The 14233-nt window shown below is 36.4% G+C and overlaps 1 protein-coding gene across 1 annotated transcript in view; it reads left to right on the top strand.

Annotated features, from left to right (window-relative positions):
* NCAPG (non-SMC condensin I complex subunit G) overlaps positions 1 to 14233 on the top strand; it is a 42909-nt gene that overhangs the window by 12543 nt on the left and 16133 nt on the right. The window contains exons 10-14 of the mRNA XM_072809613.1: positions 574 to 660; positions 1180 to 1359; positions 3391 to 3501; positions 6352 to 6471; positions 12534 to 12761. Of these exons, the coding sequence (XP_072665714.1) occupies positions 574 to 660; positions 1180 to 1359; positions 3391 to 3501; positions 6352 to 6471; positions 12534 to 12761 (726 nt within the window). The remainder of the gene's footprint in view (positions 1 to 573; positions 661 to 1179; positions 1360 to 3390; positions 3502 to 6351; positions 6472 to 12533; positions 12762 to 14233) is intronic.

Below are 14233 nucleotides of genomic sequence, written 5' to 3'. Positions count from 1 at the left end.
GGTTAATTCAGGGGTTGTCTTTCCCAATGCCTCCTTATACATACTTACACATAAATCATTTCTACAGTGTACAAGTATTCCCAGTTAGTAGTTATCCCACGTCTGCTTAAGTACCTTCATTTAGGCTATAGCCTTTTCCTAAATCAGCCAACTCCTGTGTCCCAGCGGCTCTGAAAGGAAGGTCTTTAGTTATGTATTGTATACGCAAAGGAAGAATAAAAGCGTATTCTGTTTTTCTATATTTAACTCCCTCAGAGCTGAACAAGGGAGGGAGTTGATTGTAGACAGAGAATTTTAGTTTTTGGTGCTTAATATTAGATACTATATTTGTTTTAGAATACATGCCTGTTTACCATCTCATGATCTTAGAGTTTTTAGTCATATATTGTTTGGTCATTCCCCCCCACCCCCAAAGTTGTCTGGCAAGCAGAATGTGTGCTGTTTTTACTTGTGTATTTTGCTCCATTTTTAAAGAGATTGTGGATACTATTTGAAGTTATGTGTAGCAATTTGATTTCATTTTATGACATAGAACATATATTAAAGCATGTACTCTGAATTATAACTTACCAGGTTACAGAAATCATCTCAGAGATTCGGGCACCCATTGTTACTGTTGGTGCTGCTGATCCAGCTGATGTAAGAAAGAAGGAACTCAAGGTAAATTTCCTCTAAATTGAATAAATGCTTGACTATAATGTAGCTGTGCAAGTCTCTTAATTCCTCTTCCTGTACTATTTCAAAATTGTTCTCACAGAGTCTTATTATTGGTTAACTGTTGAAGTGTAAGAGTATCTCAAATATTACCAGATGATGCAGTTTGAAAGGTTTGCCCTCTTTGGATCAGGAAGGCTGTGCCTTTTTTTTGTACATGCCTGACTGTGCTTAACTTCTGGTTGTCAAGATGTTAAATATTACTTTTTTTTTTTTTAAATATTACTCTTAAGTTTGCTACAGATGTTCATAGTATATATATATATTTAAGATTTTATTTATTCATGAGAGACACAGAGAGAGAGAGAGAGAGAGAGAGACAGGCAGAGGGAGAAGCAGGCTCCATGCAGGGAGCCCGATGTGGGACTCCATCCAGGACCCCGGGGTCACACCTTGAGCTGAAGGGAGGGCCACCCTGGTGTCCCCATGATAGTTTTTGTTAAAGCAATTTATATCTTTCCTTAGATGGCTGAAATAAAAGTTAAACTTATTGAGACAAAAGAAGCTTTGGAAAATTGCATTAACTTACAGGATTTTAATCAAGCATCAGAATTAAAAGAAGAAATAAAAACATTAGAAGATGCCAAAATAAATCTATTGAAAGAGATAGAGCAACTTGAAATCAAAGAAGTCCACATAGAGAAGGTAAAAATAACTTTTTCATACTAATTTTCAGCTGTTATTAATCATCTCAACTATATTTTCTTTCTTAACTCAATGCTGACAGATATTTTTACTTTGGAGTTGGAGTGCTTTTTAGCAGTATCATGAATTAACATGAAAATATTTTTTTTGTCTTGTTCCTTTTTATTTTAGACTTTGAAAGACCTAAATTAGCTTTATAAAATAATCTCTGTAATCTCTGTACTCTATCATCTTCCTTGCTAAGGAAACTTAACCCTCTAGTATTTTCCTTCTGTGTGTGTGTGTTAAAGCTTTATCCATCTTTCTCTTTTGTGGAAGACTCCAGACTTTTCTGAGCTAGAAAAAGAATTTCTGTGGTAACTATACCATTATACATGTAATTTTTAAAGCTTAACCACACTTTTGTTTTTAGAAAGAGCTAAGGAATTTTGTTATTTTAAATGAAACACTAAGCACTTTATTTAGTAACATTTAAAGCTGAGTTTCAGCAGTCGTATTTTTTTAAAACTTCGTTGTGTTTGATAAAAAAAAACATTTGTCATTTTTTAACATAAGATAGAATAATATCAATTACTGTGTTTGATATTAACTTTCAGGAGGTCTTTTAGAATTTTGCCTTTTGTAGTAAACATGATTATTTTACTTCAAGTTTAGGAAGTGCTGGTTGGAGTATGCTCATAAGAAGAATGCTGGGTGGGGAAGAATTTACTCTGTAGGAACATTTTGTAAGTTATGCTATGTCCTTGAGCTCTCTAGCTGTAGACATCTCTGCTCCAACACTCCATTTTTGAATTTTATTTTTCTAGCTAGTATCTTATTTTGTTTGATAAAGTATGGATCATTATAGGTTCTTAACTTTGAGGAGCATATTTAAAGTGACAAATGAAAATATAAACTTCAAGTCTGAATTGGGGAAATATGAATAAAAATGGTCTATCGTGATTTATATCATCTGTTTAACTGGACTTTCTTTGATCTTTTATGTGTTCATTTGTCCTATTTAAGAGTTATAAATCTATTATAAATAGTGCGGTTACAGCATAACATAATAAATTGTATAGGCAGGGAAGTTATAGGGGTTTTATGGAGAGGCATCTAACCCAGGAAGGGTGTTGTTGGATTCCCCAGGGGAAGAAATGTTTTCACTTGACATTTGAGTAAAAATAATACTGTAAGCCAACATTTATAGGATGCTTTTTCTCTGGTGGTTACTACTTCATGCACTTTGCAAGTGTTTGATTCTCACTACATAACTTTATGGGGTTGGTCCTATTTTCATCTTATAGAGGAAAAGTAACTTGCCCAAAGACACACAGATAGTAAGTTGTAGAGGCAGGATTAAAATCCAGGCAAGTCAGGCAAGTGGCTTTAGATTTGTGCTTTTAATGTACTCTATTGTCTCTCCTTGATGAATTGTTAAAGGAATGCAGGCAGAAGGAAGGCATGTGTGAAGACCCAGAGTAATGTGAAAACTTTAGGTCCACATAACTAGAGAATTGAGGAGGGAGAGGTAAATCAAGTGGAAAAATTAAGGGCTAGGTCTTGTAAGTCGTTGTATAAGCAATATTTGAAACTTTCTGCCTTAGCCAAGGATCATGGTGAACCACTAAAAGTGTTAAGTGGTAGGATGAGATTTATTTAGGAATCAGTAACAGGGAGAAGAGTCAAGAATATATCATAGGTCTTTTGGTTTGGACATTTGGGTAGATGGCAGTGTTAATTTATGGAGATAGCACAAGAAGAGGAGGGGGGCCTGGGGTAATAATGAGTTAGTTCTCTTTTGGACATTTTGAGTTTGAGAAGCCTGTGGAACATACAAGAGGAAACGTAGTAATTGTATATATGAATCTGAAACTTAAGAAATAGCTGGGTTAGCTCATCGATGGTAAATGGAGTTGGATGATTGGATAAGATTGCCCAGAGAGTGTACATACAGACGATATGCTTAGACAAAGCCCTGAAAAAGCTAACATTTAAGGGATGGGCAGAAGATATTCTTACTAATGGGGAATATTTTGTGTTTCATTTTAGAATGATGTTGAAACCCTACAGAAGTGTCTTATTTTGTGCTATGAATTGTTGAAGCAGGTGAATATTTCAGCAGGTATAGGTGCAACCATGAATGGCATCATTGAATCTTTGGTATGTTGGCAGCCTTTGAGGCTTTATTTTAGCCCACTCCTTCCTCATTTCATAAATTATATGTTCCTTGGAGTTCCAAAGAAGAAAAAGATAACCATCTTAAACACCTGATAAATAGAAGTGGTAAAAAAAAAAAAAAATTATATAGTGGCTACTTCATGTTGTGAAGGTTAAATTAAGATAATGTATAATGTATATAAAATTAAGATGATATATATAAGTTAAGATAATGATAACATAAGTTATACTTATTCCTTTAAAAAGTTTGAAAAAATTATGTTACAAAGAGATATAGAATATCTTCATTCTTTGAATAGTAAGAGGAGGTATTGAAACATGTAAGGAAATATTTAAGTATTAGAATCTTGCTGTATAGAGGGACTATGAGACTGTTACATTGTGAGTCCCATGAAAGGAATTTGTTTTTTCCTATGAATTTAAAGGAATTTGTAATTAAGTAGCTCTTCAAAGGTAATTTCCACATTAGTGAGCATAGGGACATAAATACTACAAGACTCTAGTAAAATAACATTGTCTGATAGCAATAAAATGCAAACCACTTGTAACTTTACATTTTCTGTAGCCACATTTAAAAATTAAAAAGAAACAAGTGAAATTAATTTTAATATCTTTAACCCAATATACCCAAAATGTTTTGATGGCATCATTTACTCAGTATTAAACTATTGAGATATTTTACATTCAGTTCTTCATATTGTCTTTTTTTATTTTTTTATTTTTTTAAGTAGGCTCCATGCCTATGGGGCTTACTTGAATTCTTGGCCTTGAGATCAAGACCTGAGCTGAAATCAGGAGTTGGATGCTTAACTGAGCCATCCAGGCATCCCCATATTAAGTCCTTAACAGAAGCACATCTCAGTCTGGCATAGTCACATTTCAAGTGTTGAATGTGTCCGGGCTCTTCCAGGATTTCCCCCCAATTGTTTTTACTTAGGATTAATGAAAAATAGCCAATGGATATAATCTAAAATCAAGTTCCTTGGATTGTCATGAGTTTCTAAAGGCAGTAAAGAAGACCAATTAGCTTTTATGACCATGTAGAGCTTCTGATTAAAAGTAGGTTTTACTAAACCATTAGAATTTAGCTTCATTCTTAGTGAAGCAAATGTCTTTAGTGAAAAGTAGTTACTTTTAAAGTTTTATTTGCATACTTTATGCCTGGTCCTATTGCAAGAGAATGGTAAACTGGTACAATTACACAATGGAAGTAGTAAATATGAAGACTACACATACTGGAAAAGATATACAAGTTTGAGTGAAGAAAACACAAAATTGAATAGTCATAATTTAAGTATACAAAAACAATTTATGTCTAAAGATTGAAAGATATTAGACGTAAATGAGTATAGGGTATTTTGATGGAAGAGTTACAGTATTTTAATGGAATTACCATTTTAAAATAAAAATCAGGGGATCCCTGGGTGGCGCAGTGGTTTGGCGCCTGCCTTTGGCCCAGGGCGCGATCCTGGAGACCCGGGATCGAATCCCACGTCGGGCTCCCGGTGCATGGAGCCTGCTTCTCCCTCTGCCTGTGTCTCTGCCTCTCTCTCTCTCTTTCTCTCTCTCTCTCTGTGTGACTATCATAAATAAATAAATAAATAAATAAATAAATAAATAAATATTAAAAAAATAAAATAAAAATCATAAGTTACTGGGATCCCTGGGTGGCGCAGCGGTTTAGCGCCTGCCTTTGGCCCAGGGCGCGATCCTGGAGACCCGGGATCGAATCCCACGTCGGGCTCCCTGCATGGAGCCTGCTTCTCCCTCTGCCTATGTCTCTGCCTCTCTCTCTCTCTCTCTCTCTCTCTGTGACTATCATAAATAAATTAAAAAATTTAAAAAAATCATAAGTTACTAATTGGACAAATACTTGAACATCTACTGTATACTAAATGCCAGTGATAGAGTGTACATGGTATACAAAACATATAGACTATCCTTGTGGATCTTCTGGTCAGATGAGAGGGACACCAATCAAATAAACAAGTAGAAGAATATGCCATTTATAACTGCTATGAAGAAGAGTTATATGGTCATATGTGAACTTATAATAGTGGGAGTTGCTCTGTGCAGGGAAGATGACCTTGATCTGGTTTTTGACATTAGCTGTGTGAAAAAGGGAAGGAAGAATGTTCTGTATTTGCTCTCTCCGGTACGGTTGCCACATCCACATGTGGCTATTAAAAACTTGTGCCTATTAACAAGTAGAGCAGACTGAGATATACTTGAAGTGTCCAAATACATTGGGTTTTGAAGGCTTAGTACAAACAACACAATGTAGATTATCTTAATTTTTTAATATTGATTACATGTTGTGATGTTAATATTTTGGTTATATTGGGTACAATAAAATGTATTAAAATTAGCTTTACATGTTTCTTTGAATGTGCCTACTAGAAAATTTAAAATGACCTATGACTTACATTATATTTCTGTTGAACAGTACTGAATGGAAGGGGTCAAAATCAGACGATTTTATGAGCAAAGAGCAGGGGATAGCATGGTATAAGATGATACGAGAAAGCCTACACAAATGAGAGCTATGCCGTGTAAAGGTGTTTTATCTTTGTCCTGTGAGCATTGGGAGCCATTGAGTCACTTTAGCAGGTAGAAAGGGATGTCTCATGATCAGACTGTATTTCACTCTGCCTTTATTCCTCTGTTTTAGCAATTTAATACATACCTTTTTTTTTTTTGTAACTAAAAATTGAGTTAGACAATATGGATAAGAAGTAGATCTATAATATACAGAAGTTTTATTTTTAGCCATGTTTTTAATATGCTGTTATACATTTATTATCCTGATAAAAATTATTTTATTTAATTTAGATTCTTCCTGGAATAGTAAGTGTTCATCCCGTACTAAGAAACCTGGCTGTTTTATGCTTGGGATGCTGTGGACTACAGAATCTGGATTTTGCAAGTAAACACTTCGTATTATTGTTGCAGGTAGGATTTATCTTATGACAAAAATCTTGATTGTATTTTCTGAAATAAGTACATAGAATCTGTGATGATACAATGAGTGCTCTAAATTTAATTTATTCCAGGGTTTATTAATGATGGTGACTCTTATGGATGACTTTTAGGGACTCAATGATTTTTATCTTTTGATTTCTTTATTAAAGTAGAAAAAAAGATGAAATGTCAATTATTTAAGGTATTTTTAAAAATTAACCATATAGCATATTCTATGCCTAGCATTATTTTAGGCTTGGGGATAAAAATGATAAGTAATGAAAAAGAAAAGCAAGATAAAAGATGCTGTCCTAATGGAGCTTATATTTTAGAAGGGGAAACACAATGAAAAATAAACTATAGCATGTCCAATTGAATAGATAAAGCAAAGAAGAGGAGTAAGAAGTGGAAATATGGAGAAAGATCTGTTTTGTCAAAGGTCTCACTAATAAGTTGGTTTTGGTATTTGGGCCAATACCAGAGGAAAGTGGGGGAATGAACTATGTAGATATCTGGGTTAGATGTTTCTGAGGAGAGGGAAGAACATGGGAAGGGGCCCTGAAGTAGAACTTTGTCTCAAATGTTCAAGGAGCAGGGCAGCTATGGCTAGGGCAGACTGAGCACGAGGGAGAATAGTAGGAGAAAGGAATTGTAGGCAACAGGATGTCCATATCTTTAGGGACTTACAGACTTCACAGTGAAGGAAATGGGAAAAAATTGGAAGATTTTGAGTAGAGGATTATTATGATCTGACTGGGTATAGAGTTGATGTAGACCAGGGACTGGCAAACCTTTTCTGTAAGGTGCTAGAGAGGGGGCGGTGCCTGGGTGGCTAGTCTGTTGGGCGTCTGCCTTTGGCTGGGATTATGATCCCAGAGTCCCCGGGATTGAGCCCCATGTCAAGCCCCACGTTGTGCTCCCTGCTCAGCAGGGAGTCTGCTCCTCCCTTTCTCTCTGTCCCTCCCCTTCCCCCTGCCTATGCTCTCTCTCTCGCTCTCACTTTCTCTCAAATAAACAAATAAGTTCTTTTTTTTTTTTTTTTTTTCAATAAAGGGCTAGAGAGTAAATATTTTTGACTTTGCAGACTGTATCATGTGTCTCAAGTACTACTCTTAGGTGCAAGTGTGAAAAGACCCACGACAATATATAAGTGAATTAGTGTGGTTGTAGTTTAATATTTATGGACACTAAAATTTGAATTTCATATAATTTTCACATGTAATGAAATTATTTTTCTTAACTATATAAAGATAATTCTTCTTAACTTGAAAGTTGTGCAAATAGGCAGCAGATTGGATTTGGCCCCTTAGCCATAGTTTACAGTCCCTAATGTTAACTGTAGGGGTATAAGAATGGAAGCAGATTTACTCATGAAGAAGGTATGCAGTAATCCAGGAAAGAGATGATGATGACTTGGACCAGTATTCAAGTGACTAATGGGGTTGCAAGAAGGGGCAGTAATCTAAGTTTGAAGATGACATCTATAGAATTTGATAGTCTGATGTGGCATCTGAGAGAAAGAAATTGAAGGTAATGAAGAATTATAGCCAAAGTAACTGGAAAGAGACTTGCCCTTTCCTGTGATGGGGAAAATAGAGGAACAGGTTTCATGGCGGGTGGATGAGATAAGGAGTTCAGTTTTGGGCATGGTAAGTTTGAAGTTTGTGTTCCAAGTAGATACATCGAGTAGGCATTTGTGAGTTTGGAGATAGGAGGGAAGTGCAAATTGGAGAGATGAACCTGTCTTTATGATAGTATCCAGTGCTTCGAGACTGGATGTTACCTGAGGGATGAGTGTAGATTGAGATCTCAACTTTGTAGTTCCCTAGGGCTTAGGCAACACTTAAAAAGAAGGGGAGAGGGCAGCTCCGATGGCGCAGCGGTTTAGCGCCGCCTGCAGCCCAGGGCGTGATCCTGGAGACCTGGGATCAAGTCCCATGTCAGGCTCTTTGCATGGTGCCTGCTTCTCTCTCTCTGCCTGTGTCTCTGCCTCTCTCTCTCTCTCTCTCTCTCTCTCTGTGTGTCTCTATGAATAAATAAAGTCTTTAAAAAAAAACATTAAAAAAATAAAAAGAAGGGGAGATGAAGAACTAGTAAAGACTAAGGTGGAGTAGACAGTAAGGGGAGTGTGATGTCCTAGAAGGCAATTGAAGATGATATTTTATAAGGGCTAGCATCATCTGACTGTCCAATGCTGGTGACAGGTTGATAAGGATTTATAATTGACCATTTGGGGCAAATAAGGAAGTGTTGTGGCTTTCATGAGAATGGGCTGGAGAGAGAATTATGAGAGAGGAATTGGAGACAGCCAGTACAGACTACTCTTAAGATTTTATTTTTGTTAGGAATAATAGAAATTGGGAGGTAGCAAGAGAAGGGCTTGGGATAAAGAGAAGAGCCTTTTGATTTTACTTTTTTTTTTTAATGATAGAGAATATTATACCATGTTTGTGATAAATACTAAAGACAGTGACTCATTGGCCCTGTTGAAAGGAAAAAAATTGATAATATAGGAAGAGAAGACACTTGGCTAGAGTGCTACTGAATAAAGAAGGATGAAATCTGGTGTAGCCAGTGGAATGTATTTGACCTTTTAACTCCTTTGGATATCTGTCTTTAACTTTTGGGCCTGGCTTAACTTCAAAAAAAAAAAAAAAAACAACTTCCCTCCAGTTCTCCGTATAAAAAGACAATGTGATTCATGTAGCATCTGGTGGTTGCCAAATGTAATGGTATAAAAAAAGCTGCAAGGGATTTTTAGTGCAAATTGTTTGCCAGCAGGTAAATGGGAGTGCTTTGTGTGCTCAATTTGAAAATAACATATGACAACACAGACATCATTTTCATGAAAAAATTAAAAGACAACTCTGGGGTGCTGGGTGGCTTAGTCAGTTAAGCATCCAACTCTTGATTCAGGCTCAGGTCATGATCTTAGTCAGGGTCCTGAGATCTGTCAGTATCGGGCTCCATGGAAGTCTGTTGGAGATTCTCTCTCTCCCACTGGCCCACCCCACTTGCACATGCTCTTTCTCTCAAATTAATAAGTCTTAAAAGAAAAAGTTGAACTCAACCAATAATAAATAATAGAATATTCCCTCAGCATGAAACCTTTATCTTGGAGCACCCTTTAATGTTGCAAACACATTACCAAGAAAAAGAAAGCATATAATTAGAGGAAACCTTGGGGAAGTCACATGTTCTAGAAGTGGTCAAATTGCTTGTGGCTTATATCAGAGGAAGAAAATTAAACTCATACTTACATCAAAAGAATTTCATAAGGAATAAGGAATTTCAGGGTTTTGTTTTAGTTTCCTCTTTTGGAGCATTTGGCATCTAATCAACTCACTTTAATGTGTAGTGATGGAGTTCCTGTTGATGCTTTGTTCATATTTATCCTATGCTGCTGATGTCACAGAAAAATTTCTGTTACAATTATATTCTTTTGGAAACTTGAAATGTCAGAATTATCTTTAAAATAATGTGAAGTTCCTCTCTCAGAGAAACTGAAAGAAAAAATTTGGTACTTTGTCCAGGTGAATCATGTAGAGTGCTCGGCCATACATCGGTTTTGCTCCAAGATGTAGAGTGAATCTGCATGTGTTATAGAGAGTCCTTTTTAAGCCAGCACAGGTATTGGGACAAATGATTCTGTTAGTAATTCTAAAGAAAGTCTTGTTCACTATTATACAATTTTTTGGCTTAATATAGGTGTCCAGAGAATAAAATTCTGTATTTTCAAACAGGTTTTGCTAAGGAATTAGTGTACAGCAAGCTTTCTACTTCTATTTCCTGTCTTCCAAGAAGATGGGTCTTGAAGTGCTAGATTGATCTCTGGTCATTACTTTTTTTTTAAGTGGAAGAAGAATCTTATTAGAACATTCGATAGTGAAGGATTCATTTATGTCTAGCTTCAGTAGTATTTTTTTTTTCTCTAAAAATGGGATAAAACATTCATTAAGATGTTCTATATACCATTAAGAATGCTGCTGAAAAATTGTGAGTTACAGTCAGGTTGGAACTCTAATAGGAAGATTAAAGGTAGACAGTTACATAATATTTCTAGTATTGCAACGAAGGAAATACCATAGAATTTTCCCAAAAGATAATTAAGTTCACTTAACCTTTAAAGATGAAATATGGATTTTGATCCTTTTAATTCTTGGTGGCCATAACATCAATAATAAGTGCCGTGGGGACGCCCTGGTGGCTTAGTGGTTGAGCATCCGCTTTTGGCTCAGGGCGTGATCCCGGGGTCCTCCCTATGAGGAGCCTGCTTCTCTCTCTGCCTGTGTCTGGATCTCTGTCTGTCTTTTCATGCATAAATAAAATATTTTTAAAAAATGCTGTGGTCATTTTAGCCAAAAGAAAGGCAGAATGACTGTAGTGCTTAAAAGTGTCCTGAAGCATTTAGTGCTAACTCATGCTCCACTTGACAGAGCTTATAGGAGCCTTGATGTTGTTTGTTTATATTTTTATTTTTTCTATTTTTTTTGGTCTTGTTTGTTTTTATATATGTACTTTTCTGTTGTGGAAAGGAATTGTCAAATTCAAGCAGATGTGAAAGATAAATGATGTTTCTTATCACAACTATTCCACAATTTTACTCTCTTCCAAATCAAATGAATCAATGGAAAAGCAGCCTTGTCATGGAATTCAAGGTTTTTTTTTTTTTTTATTTTTTTAAAAATTTATTAATGATAGTCACACACAGAGAGAGAGAGAGGCAGAGACACAGGCAGAGGGAGAAGCAGGCTCCATGCACCGGGAGCCCGACGTGGGATTCGATCCCGGGTCTCCAGGATCGCGCCCTGGGCCAAAGGCAGGCGCTAAACCACTGCGCCACCCCAGGGGTCCCTGGAATTCAAGTTTTAAAGAATTGAAGTTTGTCCTCCCCCCTCCCTTTTTTGTAGTATAAACAACTGAGATCATTAAACTTTTTTCAGGGACTAGCTATTAATATTTGCCTGAAAAAAACAGCTAGATTTTTTTTTTTTTTTTAAAGTAGGCTCCATGCTGAGCATGGAGCCCAGTGTGGGGCTCAAACTCATGACCTGAGCTGAGATCAAGAGTCAGATGCTTAACTGAGCCACCCAGGTGCCCCTTGATAAAAATTGTTTTGTAAATTAAAAATGTTTGTGAATGATATCAGGTTCAAATGTGAAATATATGTAAAATTTGCTTGTGTTTTTTTTTTTGTATGTTATTCTGCAGTGGGGTTTTAAGGTCTTTTCAGATCCTTGAAAGGTTCACGATCAAAAAAGTTAACCACTGAACAACTTAAGTTGTTTATAAAGTTATTTTTAGGGCTATCAGAAGATTTTAGATTAAGGGAAAATAGCTATCTTTTGGGGGAAGTAAGATATTAGTTCTTTTGTAAATCAAGTTTTAGTAATAAAAATTGGTTCAAGACATGTATTCACAATAACTTGTTAGAAAGTCAAGAGAGGGAAATTCTTTTTTTTTTTTTTAAGATTTTATTTATTCATAGACACAGAGAGAGAGAGAGAGAGAGAGGCAGAGACACAGGCTGAGGGAGAGGGAGAAGCAGGCTCTACACAGGGAGCCCGACGTGGGACTCGATCCCGGGTCTCCAGGATCACACCCCAGGCTGCAGGCGGTGCCAAACCGCTGCGCCACCAGGGCTGCCCTAATTGGTTAGAATGTAATGTTTTGTCTTGATAAGATGGTGAGAAACAATTTGCATATAATTGAACAGTTTTTCTAGATCTTAAAAAGAATCATAGCCAATATATTCATTCTTTTTCAAATAAAAGGAATAAATAATATAATTCAGCCTGACTCTAGTTCTAGGAATTTTTTTGTACTAAAGGTGAACTTTTTCTGAATGAAATATAAGTGTGAATATAATGGTACAAATAAATAAAAATAATAACTTTAAAACAAATTTTAATTTCTGAAAAATGATGTTTCATGTGGACTTGAATGTTGGAAATGGAATAAGAAAATAAGATGTGTGTTAATTTTATGCCGCATACACAGAATGAAAAGTTTACTGAATTTACTTTTTTTTGGTGGGGGATGTTTGAATTTAGGTCTTACAAATTGATGATGTGACAATAAAAATAAGTGCTTTAAAGGCAGTCTTTGACCAACTAATGGCATTTGGGGTTGAGCCATTTAAAACTAAAAAAATCAAAGCCCTTCAAAGTGAAGATGCAGAAGTAAACAATGATGGAGACCAAGAGTTCAAAGAAGCTGAAGAAGAGACTGCCACAGTCAAGAATGTTCTGAAACTTCTTTCTGATTTCCTAGATAGTGAGGTAAGAAATAATCACAGCTCTGTTGTTACGAAATTTCTTTTTATTGTTTATTTTTATGCTCTATTCTTTTTTAGGCTGAAGTTTAAGTTTGACCAACATTTGAAGATTGTCTTTTAAATATAATTAAATTCCTCTTTCATCCTTAATATACTTTGTTTCTCACTGCCATATTGCATGTGCAGAAAATTGAAGTGTAAACAAAAATGACTATTGGAGGCTGTTCATTTTTTTTTTTTAAAGATTTTATTTATTTATTCATGAGAGACACACAGAGAGAGAGAGAGGCAGAGACACAGGCAGAGGGAGAAGCAGGCTCCATGCAGGGAGCCCGACGTGGGACTCGATCCCAGGACTCCAGGATCATGCCCTGGGCCAAAGGCAGATGCCCAACCACTGAGCCACCCAGGGATCCCTGTTCAATTTTTTTTTTTTTAATTTTTATTTATTATTTATGATAGTCACAGAGAGAGAGAGAGGCAGAGACACAGGCAGAGGGAGAAGCAGGCTCCATGCACTGGGAGCCCAACGCGGGATTCGATCCCGGGTCTCCAGGATCGCGCCCTGGGCCAAAGGCAGGCGCCAAACCGCTGCGCCACCCAGGGATCCCTCATTTTTTTTTTTTTTTTCCATCTTTTCCCATGTCTTTGTGATTTATGATTTAAAAATTATCAACTTTTTTTTTTAAGATTTATTTATTCATGAGAGACCCAGAGAGAGAGGCAGAGACACAGAAGGAGAAGCAGGCTCCAGGCTCCGTGTGAGGAGTCTGATCTGGGACTCAATCTCAGGACCCTGGGGTCATGACCTGGGCCGAAGGCAGATGCTCAACCTCTGAGCCCCCCCATGCATTCCCTTCAGGAGTCTGAAGAAACAATTTAAAATAATTTTACATTGGGTTGGTGGAAGGTCTGAGATAGGATATGGGATTAGATTTTTTTTTCTTCAAGTACTCTTGAGCTACATTTTTATAGCATATGTAAACAATTAAAAAATCTTTATCTTGACTTTTTTTTCTTGAGGTGAAATATTGATACAAACATTTTTGAAGTGGACAATTGGCATTTAGTACCCTCACCATGTAATGTAACTGCCACCTCTAATTTGAAAACATTTCCCTTATCCCCAAAGGAAGAACTGTGTCCATTGAGCAGTTGCTCCCTACTTCCCCTGCTGCCTGCTTCTGACAGTGACCAGTATGCCTTTTGTTTCTGTGGATTTAACTATTCTGGATGTTTCACACAAATACAGTCATATAGTATGTGACGTTGTGTCTGCTTTGTTTCACTTAGCGTATTTTCGAGGCTCATTCATGTTGTAGCTTTTATCAGTACTTTTTCCTTCTTATGGCAGCAGGATCTCTCATTTTGTGTATAGATCACAACTTGTTTAGCCATTGATCCATTGAGAGATATTTGGGCTGTTTCCGTCTTTTGTCTGTTGGGTATAGTGCTGTTAGGAACATGCATGGACGT

The sequence above is a fragment of the Canis lupus genome, chromosome 2, assembly GCF_048164855.1.
Source record: "Canis lupus baileyi chromosome 2, mCanLup2.hap1, whole genome shotgun sequence".
NCBI lineage: Eukaryota > Metazoa > Chordata > Mammalia > Carnivora > Canidae > Canis > Canis lupus.
This window is presented reverse-complemented; position numbering and strand designations above follow the sequence as displayed.